The sequence below is a fragment of the Pristiophorus japonicus genome, chromosome 5 (assembly GCF_044704955.1).
Source record: "Pristiophorus japonicus isolate sPriJap1 chromosome 5, sPriJap1.hap1, whole genome shotgun sequence".
NCBI classification, from domain to species: domain Eukaryota; kingdom Metazoa; phylum Chordata; class Chondrichthyes; family Pristiophoridae; genus Pristiophorus; species Pristiophorus japonicus.
Genome location: NC_091981.1, coordinates 127,804,011 through 127,829,526, shown reverse-complemented (window position 1 = coordinate 127,829,526; position 25,516 = coordinate 127,804,011). Strand labels below are relative to the sequence as shown.

At 45.5% G+C, this 25,516-nt stretch overlaps 1 protein-coding gene across 5 annotated transcripts in view; it reads left to right on the top strand.

The window, feature by feature from the left end:
• The window catches only part of fam221a (family with sequence similarity 221 member A), a 136,446-nt gene that overhangs the window by 81,072 nt on the left and 29,858 nt on the right, over window positions 1-25,516 (top strand). For 3 of the 5 annotated variants that reach the window (XM_070880943.1, XM_070880942.1, XM_070880944.1), the window contains exon 4: window positions 8,878-9,084. In XM_070880943.1, the coding sequence (XP_070737044.1) occupies window positions 8,878-9,084 (207 nt within the window). Of the gene's footprint in view, window positions 1-8,877; window positions 9,085-18,663; window positions 18,743-25,516 lie in introns of all 5 variants that reach the window. The other 2 variants (XM_070880946.1, XM_070880945.1) reach the window with 1 other exon arrangement.

Sequence of the window (25,516 nt, the reverse complement as noted above, 5' to 3'; positions counted from 1 at the left end):
TTTCCAGTGGTGTTTGATCGGGCTAAATACTAGGTCCTCTACTTTTTGTGGTATATATATCAATGATGTAATCTTAGAACATAAGAACATAAGAAATAGAAGCAGGAGTCGGCCACCTGGCCCCTCGAACCTGCTCCGCCATTTAATAAGATCATGGCGGATCTGACCATGGACTCGGCTCCACTTCCCTGTCGCTCCCCATAACCCTTTATTCCCTTAGCGCTCAAAAATCTGTCTGTTTCCGCCTTAAATATATTCAATGACCCAGCCTCCATAGCTCTTTTGGGCAGGGAATTCCATAGATTTACAACCCTCTGAGAGAAGAAATTCCTCCTCATCTCAGTTTTAAATGGGCGACTCCTTATTCTGAGACTATGTCCCATGTTTTAGTTTCCCCTATGAGTGGAAATATCCTCTCTGCATCCATCTTGTCGAGCCCCCTCATTATCTTGTAGGTTTCGATAAGATCACCTCTAATTCTCTGAACTCTAATGAGTATCGGCCTAACCTACTCAACCTATCTTCATAAGTCAACCCCTCATCTTCAATGTAGTAGGCATGCTTAAGAAGTTTGCAGATGATACAAAAATTGATCATGTGATTGACAATGAGGAAGAAATCTGTAGACTGCAGGAAGATATCAATGGGTTGGTCAGGTGGGCAGAAAAGTGGCAAATAGAATTCAATTTGGAAAAGTGTGAGGTAATGCATTTGGGGAAGGCTAACGGAGAGTAGAGGAATAGAGGGATCCATAGATCTCTGAAGGTAGCAGGACAGGTAGATAAGGTGATTAAGAAGGCATACGGGATACTTTCCTTTATCAGTCAATGCATAGAATACAAGAGCAGGGAGGTTATGCTTGAATAAATACTAAGAGCAAGAGGATAACGAGAGAAAGAATGGGGCCTATTAGACACCATAAAGGAAATCTGCGTGGAGGCAGAAGACGTGGTTATGATTCTTAATGAATACTTTGCATCTGTTTTCACAAAAGAGAGGGGCATTGCAGACTTTACAATGACGGAGGAGGAGTGTGAAATATTAGATGAGATAAACATAGTGAGAGAGGAAGTATTAAGGGGCTTAGCAGCTTTGAAAGTCCCCAGGCCCAGATGAAATGTATCCCAGGCTATTAAGAGAAGCAAAAGAGGAAATAGCAGAGGCTTTGACCATCATTTTCAAATCCTCTCTGGCTACAGGTGTGGTGCCAGAGGACTGGAGGACTGCTAATGTTGTAGCTTTGTTTAAAAAGGGAGAAAGGGATAGACCGAGTAATTAAAGGCCAGTCAGTCTAACCTCGGTCGTGGGAAAATTATTGGAAAAAATCCTGAGGGACAGGATAAATCTTCATTTGGAAAGACATGGATTAATCAAGAACAGTCAGCATGGATTTGTTAAGGGAAGGTCGAATCTGACTGACTTGATTGAATTTTTCGAGGAGGTAACCAGGAGGGTCAACGAGGGCAGTGCGTATAATGTAGTATATATGGATTTTAACAAAACTTTTGATAAGGTTCCACGTGGCAGACTGGTCACGAAAGTAATAGCCCATGTGATCCAGGGCAAAGTGGCAAGTTGGATCCAAAATTGGCTCGGAGGCAGGAAGCATGGGTGTTTTTGTGACTGGAAGGCTGTATTCAGTGGAGTTCCGTCGGGCTCAGTGCTGGACCCCTTGCTTTTTGTGGTATATATCAATGACTTGGACTTGAATGTTGGGGGTATCATTAAGAAGTTTGCAGATGACATTAAAATAGGCTGTGTGGTTGATAATGAAGAAGAACGCTGCAGACTTCAGGAAGATATCAATGTACTGGTCAGGTGGGCAGAACAGAGGCAAAAGGATAAGTGTGAGGTAATGCATCTGGGGAGGTCGAACAAGACAAGGGAATACACATTAAATGCTACGAAACTGAAAAGTGTAGAGGAACAAAGGGACCTTGGAGTGCAGGTCCACAGATCCCTTTATTGGAATACAAGAGCAAGGAGGTTATGCATGAACTGTATAAAACACTGGTTAGGCCGCAGCTGGAGTATTGCGTGCAGTTCTCGTCACCACACTACAGGAAGGATAGAAACATAGAAAATAGGTGCAGGAGTAGGCCATTCGGCCCTTCGAGCCTGCACCACCATTCAATATGATCATGGCTGAACATGCAACTTCAGTACCCATTCCTGCTTTCTCTCCATACCCCTTGATCGCTTTAGCCGCAAGGGCCACATCTAACTCCCTTTTGAATATATCTAATGAACTGGCCTCAACAACTTTCTGTGGTAGAGAATTCCACAGGTTCACAATTCTCTGAGTGAAGAAGTTTCTCCTCATCTCGGTCCTAAATGGCTTACCCCTTATCCTTAGACTGTGACCCCTGGTTCTGGAATTCCCCAACATCGGGAACATTCTTCCTGCATCTAACCTGTCCAATCCCATCAGAATGTTATATGTTTCTATGAGATCCCCTCTCATCCTTCCAGTGAATATAAGCCTAGTTGATCCAGTCTTTCTTCATATGTCAGTCCTGCCATCCCGGGCAGAACCTTCGCTGCACTCCCTCAACAGTAAGAATGTCCTTCCTCAGATTAGGAGACTAAAACTGTACATAATATTCAAGATGTGGCCTCACCAAGGCCCTGTACAACTGCAGTAAGACCCCCCTGCTCCTATACTCAAATCTTCGCGCTATGAAGGCCAACATGCCATTTGCCTTCTTCACCGCCTGCTGTACCTGCATGCCAACTTTCAATGACTGATGTACCATGACACCCAGGTCTCGTTGCACCTTCCCTTTTCCTAATCTGTCACCATTCAGATAATATTCTGCCTTCCTGTTTTTGCCACCAAAGTGGATAACTTCACATTTATCTACATTATACTGCATCTGCCATGTATTTGCCCACTCACCTAACCTGTCCAAGTCACCCTGCAGCCTCTTAGCATCCTTCTCACAGCTCCCACTGCCACCCAGCTTAGTGTCATCTGCAAACTTGGAGATATTACATTCAATTCCTTTGTCCAAATCATTAATGTATATTGTAAATAGCTGAGGTCCCAGCACTGAATCTTGCGGTACCCCACTAGTCACTGCCTACCATTCTGAAAAGGACCAGTTTATTCCTACTCTTTGCTTCCTGTCTGCCAACCAGTTCTCTATCCACGTCAATACATTATCCCCAATACCATGTGCTTTAATTTTGTACACTAATCTCTTGTGTGGGACCTTGTCAAAACCTTTTGAAAGTCCAAATACACCACAGTAGGTCACAGCTAGAGTACTGCGTACAGTTCTGGTCACCACATTACAGGAAAGATGTGATTGCATTTGAGAGGGTACAGAGTAGATTTATGAGGATGTTGCCAGGACTGGAGAATTTTTAACTATGGGGGTAGATTGGATAGGCTGGGGTTGTTTTCTTTGGAGCGGAGGAGGCTGAGGAGAAACTTAATTGAGGTGTATAAAATAATGAGGGGCCGAGATAGAGTGGATAGGAAGGACCTATTTTCCTTAACAAAGAGGTCAATAACCAGGGGACATAGATTTAAAGTAATTGGTAGAAGGATTAGGGGAGTTGAGGAGAACTTTTTTCACCCAGAGGGTGGTGGGTGTCTGGAACTCACTGCCTGAAAAGGTGGTAGAGTCAGAAACCCTAATTTCATTTAAAAAGTACTTGTATATACACTTGAAGTGCAGTAACCGACAAGGCTTCAGACCAGGAGCTCGAAAGTGGGATTAGGCTGGTAGCTCTTTTTCGGCCAGCACGGACACGATGGGCCGAATGGCCTCCTTTTGGGCGCAGGGTTAGAACGGCGCATCTCCGAGTGGCGCACTGACTTTTTAGAACAAAAATGCCGCCAATTATTTACCTTGATATTCTCCCCTCCGTCCAGTCGATCCAGGCCCTTGGTGCAGCACAGCAGAACGCGTGGAGGACGGAGCCAGGTGCCGGCGCTGAAAACAGTGCTGGAACCTCTGCACATGCGTACTCGACAGTGTGCACGAATGTGCAGTAGCTCCTTGCCCCGAGGCTGTGTGGGAGGGGCCCGAAGCACGCCACCCCTAGCCCTGGCCGAATGGGCTCACTGGGGCGGCGAAGATCGGACTCGGGCCTCCCTCCCTCCTGATCAGCTCCCGCACCCCGCCCCCGTTCAGCTCCTCCCCCTCCTCCCTCCTGTTCAACTCCCGTTCCACCGCCTACCCCCTCTCCCCCCTCTTCCCCCCCCTTCCTCCACTCCCCCCTCTCCCCACCCCCCCGCCCTCCCTCCCTCCACATCCTCAGCGGGGCCCGCCCGCCCGGCTTCTTGCTGGGTACGGGCCCCGCCCGAAGTCTTCGGCCCGGCTTGCTCTTGTTGGTGGGGCTCGTTCAGCCTACCCCTCTCCTCTTCCCCCCCCCCCTCTCCTCTCCCCTCTCCCCCACCTTCCTCCCTCCTCTTCCCTCCTCTCTCCCCCCACCTTCCTCCCTCCTCTCCCCTCCCTTTCCCCTCCCTCCCCTCCCTTTCCCCTCCCTCCCCTCCCTTTCCCCTCCCTCCCCTCCCTTTCCCCTCCCTCCCCTCCCTTTCCCCTCCCTTTCCCCTCCCTCCCCTCCCTTTCCCCTCCTCTTCCCCCTTCCTCTTCCTTCTCTCCCTCCCCCTCCTCTCCCTTCCCTCCTCTCCCCTCCCCTCCCCTCCCCTCCTCTCTCCTCCCCTCCTATTCCCCCCTCCTCTCCCTCCCTCCCTCCCCCTCCTACCCCCTCCCTCCCTCCCCCTCCTACCCCCCTCCCCTCCCCATTCTCCTCATCCCCCACCCTCCCCCTCTTCACCCCCTCCCCCTCCCCTCCTCCTCTCCCCTTCCCCTCCTTCCCCCCTTGCTGTCAGAAACAGAGAGACACTGGCAGAGAGAGAGAGAGACACTGGGGTGGGGGGGCGGCGGGTGCCATCCCAGCATGCTGTTGGAGGGCTCCCAGTGCTGCAGTCGGTGAATAGAATCTTAATTTTTTATTTATTGATTTTTAAATGTTTTTTTTAATTGATTTATTGGTTGATTTATTGATTTATTTATTATTGATGATGGCTCTTTATTTGTAAAAGTGAAATGTTTAATATTTGTAAACTTCCCTCCCCACCTCCCCCCATCTCTCGTTCCCTACGCCTGATTTATAAATGTAGGCAAGATTTTTCTGAGCGTACAAAAATCTACACTTACTCCATTCTAAGTTAGTTTGGAGTAAGTTTTCACTGCTTAAACTTGCAAAACAGGCGTAAGTGGCTGGACACGTCCCCTTTTAAAAAAAATATCTGTTCCAAAATAGAACTATTCTAACTCACTAGAACTGGAGCAAACTAAATGCCGAGAATTGCAATTTCCAGGATGCTCCATTCTAAACTAGTTGCTCCAAAAAAATAGGAGCAACCCAGGCCGAAACTTGAGCCCATGCATGTGTGTAAATTTCTACATTTCTATTCTATGACTTCAGCCAAAGTCACCCGACAGACCTGGTTGTGCAAACCCATCTGTCCAAATGGCAAGCATGGGCAAGCTGACAGCCAGGCAGCTCCTGCGGTGCTTGATGCACAGTGCATGAGACCATGGTGAATATAACGTGCAGGAGGTATTAAATGCAGGAGAAAAGTACCATCTGGGTAAGACAAGGGGCCCAAGTTTCCACATGATTTGCGCCTGATTTTTAGGAGCAACTGGTGGAGAACAGACTATCTTAGAAATTGCAATTCTCCACATTTTTTTTCTGCAGTTCTAGTGAGGTAGAACAGCTCTACTTTGGAACAGAATTTTTTCTTCAAAAGGGGGCGTGTCCGGCCACTGACGCCTGATTTCAAAGTTTCCACAGTGAAAACGTACTCCAAACTAAGTTAGAATGGAGCAAGTGAAGATTTTTGTAGAACTGAAAAAACCTGTTCTGCACATTAAAAAATCAGGCGCAGGTTACAAATTAGGCGTCCAGAACGAGGTCGGGGGGGAGGGGGAAGGGAAGTCATTAAATTCTACAATAAATCCTTATTTATACTTCTACAAATATTATACAAATAAACCCAACCTGAATAAACATTTATAAGCAAAGAAAAGATTAAATAAACCATCTTCCTACCTGTGTGAAAGTGCTTCAGGCACGGAGAATGCTGCAGTCAGCCTGAGGCACCCGTTCTTCCCGCGGGGGGGGGGGAGGAGGAGGCGCCCGTTCTTTCCCGCGGGGCGGGGGGTTAGGAGTCGCCCGTTCTTCCCGCGGGGGGGGGGTGGGGGAGACAGTGAGAAGGCTGCAAGTGCTGATGTGCTAATGGCAATGTGCTTTTATTAAAAAAATGTTCAAAAATTAAACAGCTACAAAGAACTACAAAAATGGCCGAGTGCCAATGTTTTTTTCACACTGCGCGTGCGCGAACGCTCCAACGTGCACGCGCAGCGTTGCCGGCAGGAAAAAAACTAATTTAAATAGTACCCGCCCCCTCCCACTTACAAAATCGGCGCGAGTGTAGGCTCCGCCCCCCTGGGCGCCGCGCCAGGCAGACAAGGAGCTGCAGAACGCTCCAGAATCGCAATTTTTTTTTAGGCGCCGTTTTAGGCGCGAAAAACGGGCGCCCTTTTATCGTGTGGAAACTTGGGCCCTACGTGTCTCTCTTGGAGAACTGTGGCTGGAGAGATTTGTTGACATTGTTTGAAGCAGTTCACCCAAATAAGTTGCTGACAAAGAGTTCTTACTAGCGAGTGAGACCAATGATGTAACATTTCCCTGGAGGCGTGGGGGATTTATGTGATAAACCTTGGTATCAGCCCTGCTTCAGGCCATAAGAACCTCTATCTGAGCCAGTATCCATGCATCTTCCTTCTGGCTTGCTTTGCATCTTTCATTCTTATTTCCTTTCTCTATCTGCTAGTGTTTCTCTCTATGCTGGTGTCTCTCAGAACTAAAAAAAAGCACTTGTTAGTTTTCCCATGAAAGTTTATTTCAGAAAACCGTCTAAAATTGATCTGCCAGTTTGTTTTCAAATTGTTTGGAAAATAATCTCATGCTTTGAATTTTACACCAAGAAAAATGTATAAATATTTATGTAAACTGTGATTGTTTTTCAGTTCTGATTATAAACAAGATAAAGCACAGATGCATGAATCATAATCTAGCTATCTGTCTATCTATCTGTCTGTATCCCTCAGCTTCTCTGTCTGTCTGTATCCCTTAGCAGTCTTGCAATGTCAAAAATATGTACTTCTAAATTGATACCTCAAAGAAAGTTATAAAATTCAAAGTTCAGCTTGTTTTATAATCATACTGATGCATTCTGGGAGATTCTCTACACTGCACAGCATCCTGGAAATGGCTGCTGCAGGTGTAGTTGGTAACTGCTTTCAGCTGAAAAAATGATAGCTCCCGAAGAATATCAGTTCCAAGCTTGGGCTTCTGAAAAAACTAAAGAATCAGAGAAAAACCTGAATAAAAGTATTCAAAGATTTTTTAAAATTATTTTTTGCTCAGGATGTGGGTGATGGTGGCAAGGCTGCATGTATTGCCCATCCCTAGTTGTCATGAGAAGGTGATGGTGGGCCTCCTCCTTGAACTCTTGTGCTGATGGTGCTCTCATGATGGTGTTAGTTAGGGAATTTCAGGATGATGAAGGAACAATAATATATATCCAAGTCAGGATGTTGTTTGACTTGGAGGGAATTTAGAAGTGATGATGTTACCATAATCTGACTGCTTTTTCCTACTCACTGATTGAGGTTGTGGGGTTGGCATTGCTGTCAATGTATGCTTGGTGAGTTGCTGCAGTGCCTCCTATAGTTATGACATACTGCAGCCAGTGTGCTTCGGGTGGAAGGGATGGATATTGAGTCCAGGGGCATGTATGCCAATCAAGTGGACTGCTTTACCCTGAATGGTGTTGAGCTTCAGTGTTGCAACTGCACCCATCCAGGTGAATAGTGGGTATTCCATCATGTTTCTGACTTAATGTTGCAGATGGTGGAGAGGTTTTTGAGGGGTCAGGAAGTAAGCCACTCATCACAGATCACCCAGCAATCCCACTCGGAGCGATCATAAGGACAAGAGCCAGGAATTTCCGTGAAGCTGCCATGGATCTGTTGCCATAACATCACTGGAAATGCGGTACAAACCCCGCTACATGCATAAACGGGGTTTCCACCACATTGCTGGCGAAGTTACAGTGGGGGAGTGAAAGCAGTTCTGAGGAAATTCCAGGCCCTTGTCTTTATGCCTTCTCTGAGTGAGATTGCCAGTTTATGCTGTAAATGTTTGTCCAAAGTCAGTTTTTGTGTATCTTTACAATTGGAATCGAGAGGAAATTATTATTTTGATCACCATAAAATATATTTTAAGCTCGGTCTCGGTTGAAAAAACAGGTTCAATCCACTGCATCACCGACATCTTCCATTTATAATAAATATATATTCTAATTTATTTTCCTCCACCAACCCACGTCCCACAGGCCAAGCTAAGGACCTATTGCTAAGTTTCTGGTAATGTTGCTGAGTAACTGAGTGATACGGTGTAAGCAAGACTGATTTTTTTTTTGTGTGATGCCTCTGGAAGAAATCCCTTTGACAGTATGTTCCATGATTGTCTGGCTGAAATTATAAACTTGTTGCACTGGAAATCTCATGCACACCACCCATGTTCTAAAAATCTGTAATGCATCAATACACCTGCCTGTTAATTGCTTTTATATTTTAATTTTAATTTGATAACTAGTGTGTTCCTTTGTTCCAAATGGACTGTGGCATGGCAGGATGACGGGTTAAAATGTAATGTAATTCGCTTGCTTTCTTTTACTGAAGAAACTTCCAGTTGTACATTAATACAAGTTCCAGTTTGTTCTTCTGGTGTGTTTTTACACTTGATATCTATCACATGCAGAATTCAAAATTTAGTTTCTTACAGGTGCAGGATGTGCTGGGTTTCACAGCGCCTTTACCTGTGGCTGCAGCCAGCCAACATATGCTCATACAATGATAGTTGAGACCAAAGCAGAACGCTTGGCTAGAGGAAGACCAGTGGGACCAGACATTCCCTACGCTGCCACGGGAGGACTGACCGGATTTAATGCATTGGCAGAAAGATATATGCGACTGGACTCGAGTGGAATAGGTTTGTGGTTTCTGTGTTTTGCATATAGTAAATATCGGTCAATGGATACTATAAATGGAGATAACTGCAATACTGTATTTCAACTGACTGAATCCGAGGTGCTCGTGTGCAGTGAGCGTTAACGTCTTAACTTCTCGCTAGCTATTTGCCATACTGAGTAGTTCAGTAAATACTAATGTCATTCACACAGTAGTAAAATAAAATATAGCTATCTGATTTTCAGTTGGTAAATGAATTGTGCAATGCTGTGGTAGTGAGCTGTACAGATCATCAAAGTCCCAGGTTTGATCCCCAATCTCTACTGGGATAGCTGGAATAACAGTTGCATGCTACGATTGACTACAGCTGTCCTAAGAACATAAGAATTCGGAGCAGGCTAAGAAATGAATAAATCTGTTCGGGTTAGCACTTCTGTTCACTACCCAATGATGCTCGTTAGCAAGTAAACGTATATGTAGAACAGGACAAGACAGGATTAGGATTGGCTTTGAAGCACCCTGTGATGGAACAGCCTGTCTAGACTCACTTGGGGATATTACTGAAGGGAATTGGCATCTGTGGAGCTGTACTGAGGCATCAGGAAACGTCTTCAGGAGAGGAGAGTTGTTGATGCCAGTTCACTGGATATATTCAAGAGGGAGTTAGATATGGCTCTTACGGTTAAGGGGATCAAGGGGTATGGAGAGACAGCAGGAAAGGGGTACTGAAGGAATGATCAGCCATGATCTTATTGAATGGCGATGCAGGCTCAAAGGGCCGAATGGCCTACTCCTGCACCTATCTATATTCTATGTTTCTCTGAGAGGGAAATGTGAAATAAGGGGAAACTAAACCTTAAAAAAAAGTCTTAGAACTGGGGAAGGAAACATACAGCTAGAGTTCGGGCTCCTGGTCAATGTCCAGTGACTTGTGATAGGATCACATAACAAGAAGAGCCACATGGGGGAGCAAGTATCTATTTAACTGTACCACAGAGTGGGTCCTTGCCTTTTGGAGAAAAGCAAATGAATCTGTTATGCAACTACTGCAGTAAAGGATTGACTCTAAATAATTTGATAAATGTCATTCGCACAATAGTAATGTGTTTTTAATGAAGTTTTCTAGGTAATATTACGGATTATCTGCACAAACATCTTCGAGGCCTTCTGTGCATGCGTAATCGATTCACTTCTGCACATGCGCACTGTGTACCCAAGCTGCGCAAGCGCAGTGTCCAACAGTTGTGGCTTGCAGTGGGGGCCACGCTTTCCTCAGCTCTGTGGGAGATCACTGGATCCCTGCTGGCTGAGAGAAAGAGGGGATTGGAGGAGAGAGCGAGGAGGGGAGGGAGAGTGAGAGAGGGGATCCGCGGTGGGATGGGGAGTGAGAGAGGGGATTGAAGGGGGGAGAGAGAGGAGGGTATGGGGAAGAGAGGGGATTGGAGTGGGGGGAGTGAGAGAGAGGGGATTGGAGGGGGGAGAGGGGAGGGAGTGGGGATCGGAGGGGGAGGGAGAAGGGGAATTGAAATGGGAAGGAGAGAGGGGATCGGAGGGGGAGGGAGAGAGGGGATTGGGGGCAGGAGAGGGGATTGGAGCAGGAAGGAGGGTGTAATGTATTTGCTTCATGGGTTCTTTGCTTAAGAATTCATAGCAACACATTGCTATTAGGAACTAGTTGATTTATTAACAAAGGTTTAACAATCACACTACACATTAACAATTCATCCACTAGGCTCACAACTGCATGCCTCATTGTGGATGACCTGGACCCAGTTGACTGGGGTTTATTGAGTCTTGTGAACTTCACGTGACTAGCTAAGCCAAACCTGTGAGCATACTCACAGATGCACACATTACACTGCTTCCCTTTTTTTTTTTTAGAAGCAAGGTATCTGTACAATATTTCAAAAGATTCCTTATCATGATTACAATTTTACAAATTCGACTGCTGAGCCCAGAGCATCTTGTTGTAAGCTTTTAGCTTCCTCCTGCTCCGACCTCCATTTCTTTGCAGTTGGCTGGCTATGCCAGTTTTCTATATTCTTATATGACTCAGGAGACCATCTTGGGGAATTTCTGTTTTTTGGGCATGTTGCCCAGGATTCCTGACCTCAATCTTCCTGTATCCTCTTGAGTTTCCTTGGAATCCTTACACCAGTCCTAGTGTTAACTGAAAATATCAAGATCTTAGGAAGAAAGCTATCAGTATTGTGTCTGGTTGGTTTACGTTTCCTTGTTGATCTTCTCAATTGAACCCCAACTCCCCCTCTACCCTCGGAAGATACAGAGTCTCTGCGAGATTATCCTATACCCGCAGAACCGCCTTCAGTTGGCTGCTTCTGAGTTGGTGGGGATATGGATGTTGCGACCATTGTCCATTGAAGTACTTGGACCTGCCAACTCATTCTGATCATCGTCCAAGTCAGGCTAATATCATCTACTCAAAAAAAAGAATGATACTATCAGACTCTCATTCGGGAATCACGCTGCTGGTATATCTTCTTGCTGTACTCCACTTGCATTTGCCTTTTCATTAAAGGATATTTCACCAACATTTCTTCATGAAGAAAATTCCATCTTCGTCGCCATTTTGTAATGTATTTGCTTCTTGTGTTCTTTGCTTAAGAATTCATAGCAACACATTGTTATTAAGAACTATAAATTACCAGTTCATCCACTCGGCTCACAACTGCATGCCTCATCGTGGATGAACTGGACTGACTGGGCTTTTATTGAGTCTTGTGAACATCATGTGACTGGCTAAGCCACTCACAATGCAACAGCTCTACAACGATTTCTGTAAAATCATATTAACGGGGTGGGCGGGGGGGCACTAAAACTGACAAATAAACCAATTACCTTTTTACCATAACTTAAATCAAATTAATTGGTTGCCAGGGATGATGATGCAATCCAATCCCTCCAGCGCCCACCTCTCGCGGAAGGCCGCGAGTGTATCAGTGGACACCACGTGCTCCATCTCCAGGGACACCCTGGCTCGGATGTAACCGCAGAAGAGAGGCAGGCATCCGCTGCCTGGACCGGTCGATGGTCACCTTGGCCATGCCCAGGAGCAGTCCTACGAGGAGGTCTTCCGACCTGCCCGCTCCCCTCCGCACAGGGTGCAACAGCTCTACAAACCTGTGAGCATATTCCCAGGTGCATACATTACAGAGGGGATTGGAGGGCAAGGGAGAGGAGATTGGAGTGGGGAGAGAGAGGAGGAGGGGATAGGAAGGGAAAGGTCAGGAACTTGGGCAGGGGGAGAAGATGGCGGGGGGTGGAGGTCAGGAACTTAGGAGTAGGTTAGGAACTTGCGGGGGGTGGGGGGAAGACGCTCAGGAACTTGGCGGAGCGGGGGGGAGCCGAGGTCAGGAAATTGTTGGGAGGAAATGGTCAGAAACCTGGGTTTGTGAGGAAGGTTAGGAACTTGTTGGGGTGGTGGGCAGGAACTTGTTTGGGGGTGGGGCGCGGGGATAGGAACTTGTTTGGGAGTGGGGGGTGGTGGGAGAAGATCTTAACCTGTGAGGGTAAGCAGGAACATGTTTGGGGGGGGTGGGGGGGCGGTGTGGCAGAAGGTCTTAAACCATGAGGGTGAGCCCTGTCTGTTCTATGCGAGTTCTGTTCTGTCTGGAGCAAGGCAGTCAGAATGGCTCGAATTACACTTTGCAAGGCAGGGTCTAATTCCACATTCCAGAGAAACTGCAGGGTGTGTCTTGTCCTCCAAGGGGACCAATCAGAAATCAGATATTGCCTTCAAGGTGATCAATCGGAGATCTGATAAAATAATCTAAATAAACGCAACTGGAATATTATTTAATTAAATATTATAATTCCAAAAATTGAAGTGCTTAATACTTTGGACAGCAAAAATGGGGATATTGTTGCATATTTTGAATTAGTTCTAGCCTGTTATCAAATTGTTTAAAAAAAATAATTTTATCTTTTAAAACCATTTTATCTGTAGCTGTAGCATTAATTAACCTTTTGACACTTTAAAGGTGGAAACCAGTGGAAATAGTTTTTCTCTATCTACCCTATCTGTTCCCCTTAATATCTTAAACATTTTGATCAGATCATCCTTTAACCTTCTAAATTCTAGGGAATACAATCCTAATATGTGTATCTCTCCTTGTAACTTAACCCTTGGAATCCGAGTAACATTCTGGTAAATCTATGCTGCACTCCCTCAAAGGCCAATCTATCCTTCCTAAGGTGTGGGGCTCAGAACTGTCCACAGTACTTCAGGTGTGGTATAACCAGGGCTTTGTTTCGCTGAAGTATGATTTCTACCCCCTTGTACTCTCGCCCTCTAGATATAAAGGCCACCATTCCATTAGCCTTTTTGATTATTTTCTGACATTTTAATGATCTATGTACCTGAATCTCCAAGTCTCTTTGGACCTCCATTGTTTCTAGCTTTTCACGATTTAGAAAGTACCCTGTTCTTAAGGTCCAAAGTGGATGACCTCCCATTTGCTTCCATTGAAATCCATTTGCCATAGTTTTGCCCATTCACTTAATCTATCAATATTCCTTTGTAATTTTATGCTTTTATCTACGCTACCTAAGTTGCCACCTATCTTTGTGTCATCTGCACATTTGAATATATGACTTATAAGTTGTATCGTTGAGGCCCCAACACAGATCCCTATGGGACACCACTCCTCACATCCTGCCAATTAGAGTGCCTACCTATTATCCCTACTCTGTCTCCTGCTGCTCAGCCAATTTCTTAACCAGGTCAATAATTTGCCCTCAATTCCATGGGCTTCTACCTTAGTTAACAGGCTGTTAAGTGGGGCTTTATCAAATGCCTTCTGGAAGTCCATATAAATAACATCCATATGTCCACTACATTTGTCACCTCCTTAAAAAATTCAATCAGATTTGTCAGGCATGACATACCTTTCACAAATCCATGCTGGCTCTCTCTGATCAACTGAAAATTTTCGAGTTGTTCAGTCACTCTATCCTTAATTATAGACTCTAGCAATTTCCCTACAACAGATGTTAGGCTAACTGGTCTATAATTCCCTGCTTACTCTCTCTCGTCATTCTCAAATAGCGGAGTGACATGCGGAATTTTACAATCTAAAGGAACGGTTCCTGAATTGAGAGAGCTTTGGAAGATTATAGTTAGGGTATCTGAAATGTGCTCACCCACTTCCTTTAAAACCCTGGGATGGAAACCATCTGGTCCTGGAGATTTGTCCCTCTTTAGTGCCATTATTTTCTTTATTACTGTTATTTCACTAATGTTCATTTTATTGAGTCCCAGACCCTGATTCAATATTAGTGTCCTTGGGATTTCCAGCACGCGATCTTCTACTGTAAATACTGACGTAAATTATTCAACATGTCCACCATTTCCTTATTGCCATTGACAATATCACCACTTTCAGTTTTTATGGAGCCAACATTGCTCCTGACTACTCTTTTATCTAATGTATTGCAAAAATTCTTTGTTATTGACTTTGATACTCCCCTTCATTTGTGGCTCTTGCTATCTGTTTTGTGTCCCTTTGCTGCTCTTTGTATCTTTCCCATTTGCCAGGATCTGTGCTATTTTTTGCATTTTTGTATGCTTTTTCTTTTAGCTTTGTGTTGTCCCTTACCTCTTTAGTTGTCCATGGCTGTTTTTTTTTGGTAAGTAAAGTTCTTGCCTCTCGGGGGTACAAATTGGTTCTGTATCATATTAAATTATTTTTTAAACATTTCTCACTCTTCTGTCATTTTACCCATTAACAGATTTGCCCAGTTTTCTGTGGACAGTCTCTGTCTCATCCCGTTGAAGTCAGCCTTACCGAAATCTAGAATCTTAGCAGCTGTTTTGCATTTCTCCCTTTCAAATGCTACATTGAACTCTGATCGTGTTATGATCGCTACTGGATAAATGTTCATGCAGTTAGGCTGTTTACTAAATCTGGCTCATTCCTCATTACTAAATCTAATATGGCATGCCCCCTTGTTGCCTCTTGGACATATTGTTGTAAAGTATGAAGACCATAATGCACATTTCACCATTATGTGGATCGAAACTGTGCAATCAATCTTAATAACATGAGATCAATAAATATCTCTTCTAGATCAAACAGTGATCGGAAGGTCATTTGTTTTGTAAACAAAATTATAATAATTTAAAATGCATTATCAATTGTAACTGGGGATTTATTTGCAGCAGATTATATTGGTCACAATTTTGAGATCATTTGAATAATTCTCCAGCTCAATAAATACCTCCTGTGGTTTATGATGTCACATTCATCCCTTCAATTATGTTATAGCCTATTGTTAAGAAGGTACTATACAGTACTTAGTTTATTTTAGAATAATTTCTCTGGCTTACTATGATTTGCTTGATCAAATTCCATTTTATTTATCTATTTGTGATTAATTCATTACAGATACAGTAGCTGAATTTAATCTGGCTAGTTTGATTTCACCTTATAAATATTAATTATGAATAGTTATTTCGAGATTTTAGTTGTATATTATGAGAATTCAAAACAAGTTTGCAGCATTGGAAACTTATTGAAGGAGAGGTGCAAAGTAAAATGAATAACCGAGACTTGGCTAACCAGGACATTGTACCCTCAAAAGAAATAAGGCAGGTGCCTTGGCAAATGCAGTCTAGATTGAGGTCAAGGAAAGAAGTCAATCATTGAATATTCTTACAGCTGTCCCTTTATAGATAAGGTAGTCCTGTAAAAATGTGATAATGACGTTACGGAGGATTTCAGTTACCCAGATAGTGATTGAGAAAAGAGAAGAAAAAAATCTAATGTAATAATACATGCTTGGTAGATACTAAAGGAATGCCCCCTTGCTTAGTTTGTTGAGCAGTGCATGTGGTTGGAGGTTATTCTGGATCTAATCTTTAGGCATCGTATATAAGACGCAAATAGGGGAGCCAGTAATCATATGATAAGAAATTAACTGCTCAGAAGAGTATGAATAAAGCACACAGGCACACACAAATTTAAAAAAATTACTTTAAAAAGAAACAGCTTTGAGGGAATGAGTTTGAACAGGTTCATTGCAGTACTAATCTACAGTAGACTGTATTTAAGCAACTGTTGATGAGCCTTCAATCACAAATCACTCTGGCAAATCAATATAAAGGGAAGTGGACGTGAGTGCAATTAAGGAGCTATGTAAAGAAACATACTGAAGATAAGCTGCTGGCTTTTTAAACATATGAAGAACCTGGTTGGTGAGAAAATTATGTCAATTATAGAGACAAGCAAAACTAGGTTTAATATTATATTTAAAGAAGTTAAGAGGAACAATTGAACTTAAGACTGCTGAGAAGATCTCGAGTAACAGTAAAGGTTTATTTTCCCCAGAAGTATTTGCACATGAAACACAGGATAAAATAAAATGCAGATTCACTTAAAATGATGGTGATAGCTGCAACAATACAAAAGCAAAATACTGTGGATGGTGGAATCTGAAATAAAAACTGAAAACGCTGGATATCTCAGCGGGTCAGGCAGCATCTGTGGAGAGAAACAGAGTTAATGTTTCGGGTCGATGACCCTTCGTCAGAACAGCCGAATGTTCAAAAGAACAGATTCTTAAGGAGCACTGAAAGGGGGAGGGGAGGAAAGAACAAAAGGAAAGGTCTGTGATAAGGTGGAAGACAGGAGAGATTTGAGAGACAAAAGGTATAATGGTCCGACTTAAGATGGTAATGGCAGAAGTTAGAAAGATAGTTTAGATCAGGTGTGAATGGCAGGATAATTACCAGCTGCCATGGGAAACACACAGAGAGAAAAAATACATAAGAGCAAAATATGGGCAGAGGTTAAGGTCTGATATTGTTGAACTCGATCTTGAGTGCAGAAGGCTGTAAAGTGCCTCAACGAAAGATGAGGTGCTGTTCCTCGAGCTTGTGTTGAGCTTCCTTGGAACAGTGCAGGAGTTCGAGGACGGAGAGGTCGGAGTGGGAGTGGCGCGGGGAATTAAAGTGACAGGCGACCGGAAGCTCGAGGTCACGCTTACGGACTGAACGGAGGTGTTCCGCAAAGCGGTCACCCAATCTGCGTTTATTCTCCTCAATGTAGAGGAGACTTAATTGTGAGCAGCGAATACAGTATACTAAATTGAAAGTACAACAATAAATCGCTGTTTCACTTGGAAGGAGTATATGGGGCCCTGGACAGTGGGAAGGGAGGAGGTAAAAGGGCAGGTGTTGCATCTCCTATGCTTACACGGGAAGGTGCCATGGGAAGGGGAGGGGGTGTTGGGGTGACTGTGGAATGGACCAGGGTGTGTGGAGGGAGTGGTCCCTTCGGAATGCTGAGGGGGTGGGGGGGGTGGGGGGACGACGGTGGGAGATATGTGCTTGGTGGTGGGATCACGCTGGAGGTGGCAGAAACGAAGGAGGATGATCTGTTGAAGGTGGAGGATGGTGGGGTGAAAGGTGAGGATAAGTGGAACCCTGTCGTGGTTCTGAGAGGGAGGGGAAGGGGTGGGAGCAGAGGTGTGGGAAATAGAACGGACTGCAATATGGGTATAAAGAAATAGCAGAATCATTAGTCACTTCACATCTATCTTCACCAAAAAAAATGGAGGGAAAGTTGTTAACGACAGAAATCAAATTTCTATGAATGTTACATTTAACAAATATCAATGAATATGTTCCTTTTGAAATGTGCAAAGCACCATATCCAGACTACTCTGATGTAATCTCAGCAGATTGGAAATTGGCTAACAGAACTCTAGTTTTTAAAAGGGTGCAGAGGTAAACTGGAATTATAACCCCAGTTTGGAGTGACAGGCAAAATTGGGGCTGTGCTTGTTTGTGGCATGGGCTCATCTGCACCACCAACAGGGAGCACTGGTCTCACTAAATTTTGCACTGCGAGCCCCTCCCCATCAGTCCCCGTGCAGGGTGGCACATCTGCATATTGTTTGGCTGGGAGTTCCAAGTTTGGGCAAGCCAGCAGCTCTTCCAGGGTTGTTGTTGTTGGTAATTAAAAAGGAGTTCTGTGCTCCTTTTCAGCATCACCATTGAGGAGTGTAGTGGCTGGGAGGAGTTGCACCAATATTGTGTATAACAAAGGCTGTGGGGAAGACCCAAGCATGTAGTATAGACTTCTTAGAGATTTTGCTTCAGGTGATGCAGAAATTGCAGCAAAGGAAGGTGGCACTCAGTCCATGTTAAAGCAGAGGTGCAAGCTGAATGAGGATGGATGTCGCGAGGTGAATGAATGTAGTTAAGCAAGTTAATGTTTGTCTGCCATACACGAGATCAAATGTGCCAAAAATTTAATAGCACCATGATGAATGCCAAGATAATGTATCCACCTTTGTATAAATGCTTTCTCCTTGTACATGGAAAATGTAAATATTTGTCTCCTACACCCTCAGGAAGATAGAATGCAGAACACTTTTCACACAACAAAGCTGCAGGGATACAGTAATACCGTCACATGTCAATTTAAAGTTCAGCTCGTAAAGATACTGCCAGCAAAAATACAATTCTAGTTAATTTGCAATGCCCTGGCACCAGGCAGGCAGTTTTCGGAGAACAGCGATGATGTTTAGGGTACTCAAATAGTTGCCTATTTTCCTAAACAAGTTCTGCTTACAGGTCAAGGCAGCACACAACCACTAAGAAAGGATTGGGACAAGCAGTAGTCCAACCATGCTTAGTAGCTCACCCCTGTAAGGTAATGACCCTGGCCTTTTTTTGATGCAAATGTTTGAGGTTTGGTGAGGATAAATTTAGAGGTATCATGCCACCACTTCGCTAGTATCTGCCTTTTATTATCCTTCCTACACTCTCGATCCTTATGGTAGTGGCTATACTTGCTAAGCAGATGCATGATACACAAAATGTCTTATGAACTCATCCCTCTTTGAAGGCATTGTCTTGGGGATGCATTGTAGATTATCTTTCTTTTCTTATCGGTTCTGCCCAAGACAAGGCAACAACAGGTGGCATTGTGAACCCTGGCACATCACAACAGCTTGCGTCAAGCCCCTCCACTATGCACCATCACAGATACTAGCACCGTGGAAAATGTAGTGACTGAGTTTGAAGAAGGTGCACTGGGTGATTTTGTCCTCATTATTCAACTGATGTAGCACTATGTGAGCAATCAAAGGGATTCCCATCTTCCTATCTTTGTTAGCTGCAACTTATAATATAGCAGCAATTGCCAGTACTTCAGGAAATTCTTGATGAATAAACTGAAGGCTTTAGCAAAAAGGTCTATGTACACAAAGGAAAAAAGTACGCGAGGTGTTTTATGTAGAAGTATTCTTTGTCATATGCCATTTTATATGGATTAACCAGAACATTGCACAAATTCAGCATGGGACCTCAGTTCAGTAATTGTTAAATGTGGGTTTGGCTTGGCTCCAGTGCCTTTTTCTTTCTTCCCAACTAATCCTCCAACCTCACCGGAAAAAAATTAGATATTACAAAATTGTGCGTGCAAAGCTAGGGATGCAATTTTCAGACCAATGCCCGGCAGTCGCGAGGCTTCACTCCAAAAAGTGGAACCTTATACAATCGGAGCTTACAAATCAGAATGGTCATCAAAGTGTCATCAAAACTGTTAGGTTCAGAATAACTCCACAAGACTGTATGTTGTAAGCGCAAACTAATGTGACCTTGGTCTCTTTAATCAAACTCCAGAGTGCAGAAGCAGCATGGCAGACAACCTTTTATACTTGCTTGCACGAGGTGTGCAGGTGACCCTTGGGTCTCCAACAGGTGCACCCCCTGGTGGTTATTATAAAGTTTACATATATAAAATCACACACCGCCCCCCCCTCCAAAGTCTTAGATACAAGTTGAGGCGATCAGGGGCTCTTCGTTCCCGGGTTGATTGCCTGAGTTGAAGTCCTGGCATGGGTGAGTTGGTTGGATTATTGCTGCACTGCAGTGCGGCTGGTCTAATCGGACTGTCGGGCATGGTGGGTTCATCCTCGTGATTGACAACGAGGTTGATTGCTGGTTGGGTGTGTGTTGGTGGATCAATGATGGTAATGTCCTCTTCAAACTGTTCTTGGTTGTAAGTGAATCGCAATTTAGTCTGATCCAAATGCTTTCTGCACGTTTGTCCATTCAGAAGTTTGACAACAAACACTCTATTCCCCTCCTTGGCTGAAACAGTGCCAGCAACCCATTTGGGACCATGACCGCAATTAAGAAAAATACAGGGACATTAACCTCAATGTCATGCGATACAGCCGCGCGATCGTGGTACATGTTATGCCGGTGATGCCGGGTTTCTACATGATCATTGCGATCCGGGTGGACGAGGGAGAGCCTGGTTTTGAGTTCTCTCTTCATTAACAATTCTGCTGGGGGAACCCTGGTAAGCGAGTGGGGTTGCGTCCGGTAGCTGAGCAGAACCCGAGATAACCAGGTCTGCAGAGAACCGTCCGTCACGCATTTTAAGCTCTACTCAATAGTTTGGACTGCCCGTTCCGCTTGACTGTTGGATGTGGGCTTAAATGGGGCAGACCTGACATGTTTGATGCCATTGCGGGTCATGAACTCGTTGAATTCCGAGCTGGAGAAACATGGTCCATTGTCACTAACAAGGACGTTGGGCAAACCAAGAGTGGCGAACATGGCCCGGAGGCTTTCATAGTGGCAGTGGACGTATATGATGACGTTATTACACATTCAATCCATTTAGAGTAAGCGTCCACTGCTACTAGGAACATCTTTCCTCGAAAGGGGCCAGCAAAATCTACGTGGACCCTGGACCACGGTTTGGAGGGCCATGACCACAGACTCAGTGGGGCCCCCTTGGTGCATTGCTCAACTGTGAGTAAGTGTTACATTAGTATACGCATGACTCCAATTCTGAGTCAATGCCGGGCCACCAAACGTGCGACCTGGTGACAGCCTTCATCATGACTATGCCTGGGTGGGTACTGTGTAGGTCGCGTATAAACATTTTCCTGCCTTTCTTTGACAAAACCACGCGATTCCCCCATAGGAGACAATCCGATAGGATGGACATTTCATCCTTGCGTCGGTAAAACGGCTTAATTGTCCACCCCAGTGGTGGGCAATGGTAGCCAACTGAGGGCAGCAGCACAGTTCTCAGTGCCATGTCTGAGGTGGATTACATAGTCATACGCAGATAATGTTTGTCATGTATTCAGCTATCATTGAACCCATATATAAGCTGACCTAAGTTGTCCACCTTGAGAACAGTGACCACAAGGGGGTGAACTTGTGGGAGACACTCCAAACCTGGACTTTCAGGTATAAAAGGGGAAGCTCCACCCACCTTCATCACTTGAGGTCTTGGTAATAAAGGAAACTGGTCACAGAGTGACCTTCCCTCAAGCATGGGTCTTGTGTGCATTTATACTGTATAGTAAGGACATATCATTGGCGACGAGAAACTGGGATTTAAACCGAGCATGGCCACTAGCAGCACAGAAGAGAGGTATTTGGTGATGATTGAGACGACTTTATTGAGAGACTACAGCAAAGTTTTATCACTAAGGAATGTTTGGGACAGGATTCGGCCGACAAATGCAGGGCTCATCTCCTAACGGTTTGTGGATCCAGAACGTACTCCCTGATGAAGGACCTTCTAGCGCCAGAAAAGCCGGCGGACAAGACGTTCGAAGAGCTCAGTAAGTTGATTGGGGAACACTTTAAACCGGCGAGCAACGTGCACATGGTGAGACACCGGTTTTACATGCACCAGCGGCGAGAAGGGCAAAGCGCTCCTGACTTCGTGGCAGATCTCCGGCGACTGGCGAGCCTATGTAAGTTCACAGATGCATGCAGAGCGGAGATGCTGCGAGACTTTTTTTATTGAGAGCATCGGGCACGCTAGGGTTTTCAGGAAACTGATTGAGACCAAAGACTTGATCTTGGAGGCTATGATAGCCCAGACATTTATCTCCGGAGAGGAAGAGACCAGAATGATGTATGACAAAAATTTTGGCTCAAACGCGGCAAACGACCAGGGAGTCAACATTGTTAATGCGGCACACAGTTCTCTAGGCAGACAAGGGCAATGGGACATGCCCCAGCATGTAGTCGAATGCAAAGGGAGAATTTAACAGAGACAATGGCTAGCTGAACGGCGATTCATGCCATCGCAATGGACAATGCGGCCAGTAATGGGGCCATCAACACCTGTTAATGGTGCGCTTAAGGACAGTTACAGAGACAGATGATCGACTGGTAATGGACCTTTTGTTTCCAACAACGGGACCTCCAGCTCATGTTGGAGGTGTTGAGGCAAACACCCAGCCAGAGCTTACGGGTATCAGCAATATACCTGCAGAAACTGCAACGTCAGCGGTCACTTGGCGTGTATGTGCAGGAAGCCTGCAGCCAGGTTGATGTAAGAGGAGGACCGGCCCGATGTAAGCCCTACGAGGCCAAATGAATACTGGGGGAAATTGCTGGAAGCTGAAGTTCAGTGAGTTCATGTGGAGCACGTATACAGTTCATATACCAGGATGCCACCGATAATGATGAAAGTGCTCCTCAATGGCATCCCAGTATTAACGGAGCTAGACACGGGTGCCAGCCAGTCCCTGCTGAGTATCAAACAGTTCGAAAGGTTGTGGGTGTCCAAGGCCAAATAGGCCAAAATTATTGCCGATTGACGCACAGCTACGGACATATACAAAGGAGATCATTCTGGTGCTAGGCAGCGCCACGGTAGTCGTGACCCACAAAGATTCGGAGAACAGGTTGCCACTCTGGATTGTCCCGGGGGACAGTCCCGCACTACTGGGGAGGAGTTGGCTTGCTGTCATGAACTGGAAATGGGGCGATGTCAATACAATTTCTTCTGTGGAGCGAGTATCATGCTCACAGGTCCTGGACAAATTTGACTCATTATCTCAACCCGGCATTGGCACTTTCATGGGGGCCAAGATAGTGATTCACATAAACCCGGATGCCAGGCCAGTACACCACAAGGCCAGAGCGGTGCCGTATGTGATGCAGGAAAAGATAGACTGCGAATTGGACCGCCTGCTGAGGGAAGGCATCATCTCGCCAGTCGAATTCAGTGACTGGACGAGCCCGATTGTGCCGGTGCTCAAGGCGGATGGGTCATTCAGGATATGTGGCGATTAGAAGGCCATCATCAATTGGGTGTCACCCCTAGACCGCTACCCGCTGCCGAGAGCGGAGGACCTCTTTGCGACGCTATCCGGTGGCAAACTTTTTTCAAAACTGGACCTGACCTCAGCTGACATGACCCAGGAGCTGGCGCGTGAGTCGAAGAAGCTGACCACCATCACGGCACACAAGGGGTTGTTTGAGGAGAACAGATGTCCGTTCGGGATTCGTTCGGCAGCCCCGATCTTTCAGCGAAATATGAAAGCCGACTCAAGTTGATTCCAAGAACTGTGGTTTTTCAAGACGACATCCTCATCACGGGTCGCGATATTGAAGAACACCTCCATAACCTGGAGGAGGTGCTACGCAGACTGGACTGGGTAGGGCTGCAACTGAAAAAGGCGAAGTGCATCTTCTTAGCTCCAGAGGTAGAATTCCTGGGGAGGAGGGTAGCAGCAGATGGGATCAGACCCACTGCGTCCAAAACGGAAGCACCCAGACCCCATAACACGACGGAGCTGCATTCGTTCCTGGTAACTTTCTTCCCAAATTGAGTATGCTGTTAGAGCTGCTACACGTGCTCCTACACAAAGGTCGCGATTGGGTCTGGGGGGACAGCTAGGAAAGAGCTTTTGATAGAGCACGCAAATTGTTATGCTCCGACAAACTGTTAACATTATATGACCTGTGTAAGAAATTGTTCCAACGTGCGATGCGTCGTCCTATGGGGTCGGGTGTATGTTGCAGCATGTGAATGCCAATTGTCAGATACAGCCGGTAGCTTATGCCTCCAGAAGTCTGTCCCAGGCAGAAAGGGGCTACTGGATGGTAGAAAAGGAAGCGGTAGCATGTGTATATGCAGTCAAAAAAATGCACCAGTACCTGTTTGGCAGGAAATTTGAGCTGGAGACAGATCACAAATCCCTAAGGTCCCTTTTGGCCGACAACAAGCCCATAAATGCGAATGCATCGGCCCGCATACAAGGGTGGGCACTTACGTTAGCCGCCTATGACTACACAATTCGGCACAGACTGGGCACTGAAAACTGCGCCGATGCACTCAGGAGGCTCGCACTCGCCACCACTGAGGGGGCAACTGAGCATGATGCTGAGATGGTCATGGCTGTTGAAGCTTTCGAAAGTGAAGGCTCATCTGTGACAGCCCGCCAGATTAAAGTCTAGACAAATAAAGACCCACTACTGTCTTTAGTTAAGAAATGTGTCCTGAATGGGGACTGGGCAGCCACGTACGGGGCATGTCCGAAGGAATTTAAACCGTTTCATAGGCGCAAGGATGAACTCTCGATTCAGGCCGATTGCCTACTGTGGGGAAACTGAGTAGTCATGCCCCAGAGGGGCAGAGAGGTGTTTATCAGAGAACTTCACAATGAGCACCCAGGCATTGTCATGATGAAGGCAATTGCCAGGTCACACATTTGGTGGTGAGGGATAGATGCAGACTTGGAACTTTGTGTTCGCAGGTGCAACACCTGTGCTCAGCTGGGCAACGCACCCAGGGAAGCCCCCCTTAGCCCCTGGTCCTGGCCCGCCAAGCCATGGTCACGCATCCATGTGGACTACGCAGGTCCTTTCATGGGAAAAATGTTTTTGGTTGTAGTAGACGCCTATTCCAAATGGATTGAGTGTGCCATTTTAAATTCAAGCACATCCTCTGCCACGGTAGAAAGTCTACGGGCAATGTTCACTACCCATGGTCTACTGGATGTCTTGGTCAGCGACAATGGCCCGTGCTTCACAAGCACTGAATTCCAGGACTTCATGGCAGGCAATGGAATCAACCATGTTAGAACGGCACCATTCAAGCCGGCCTCAAACGGCCAGGCGGAATGAGTCGTGCAGATAATCAAATAGGGGGCTGCTCAGAATCCAAGGGGGTTCCCTCCAAAGCCGCTTATCACGCCTCCTGTTGGCCAATAGATCCCGACCACACTCGTTCACGGGGGTCCCACCCGCTGAGCTGCTAATGAAAAGGACGCTCAAAACTAGGTTATCCCTTATACACCCTACTATGAAAGAAATTGTTGAGCGCAGGCGTCAGTCACAATGTGACTACCATGACAGGAATGTGAGGACGCGATGTATTGATGTCAATTACCCTGTTTTTGTTCTTAATTACGCTGCAGGGCCCAAGTGTCTTGTAGGCACTGTGATTGCCAAAGAGAGGAATAGGGTTCTGGTAGTTAAACTTACCAATGGACAAATCTGCCGCAAACACGTGGATCAAACTAAAAGGAGGTTCAGCAACCCCATAGAAGAAGCAGAGGAAGAACACGATGTAGAGTTTACTCCACCACAGGTGACCGAATACCAGAACCAAGTGGAGGAGAGCCCAGTCACTGTGGGCAGTCCGGACAGG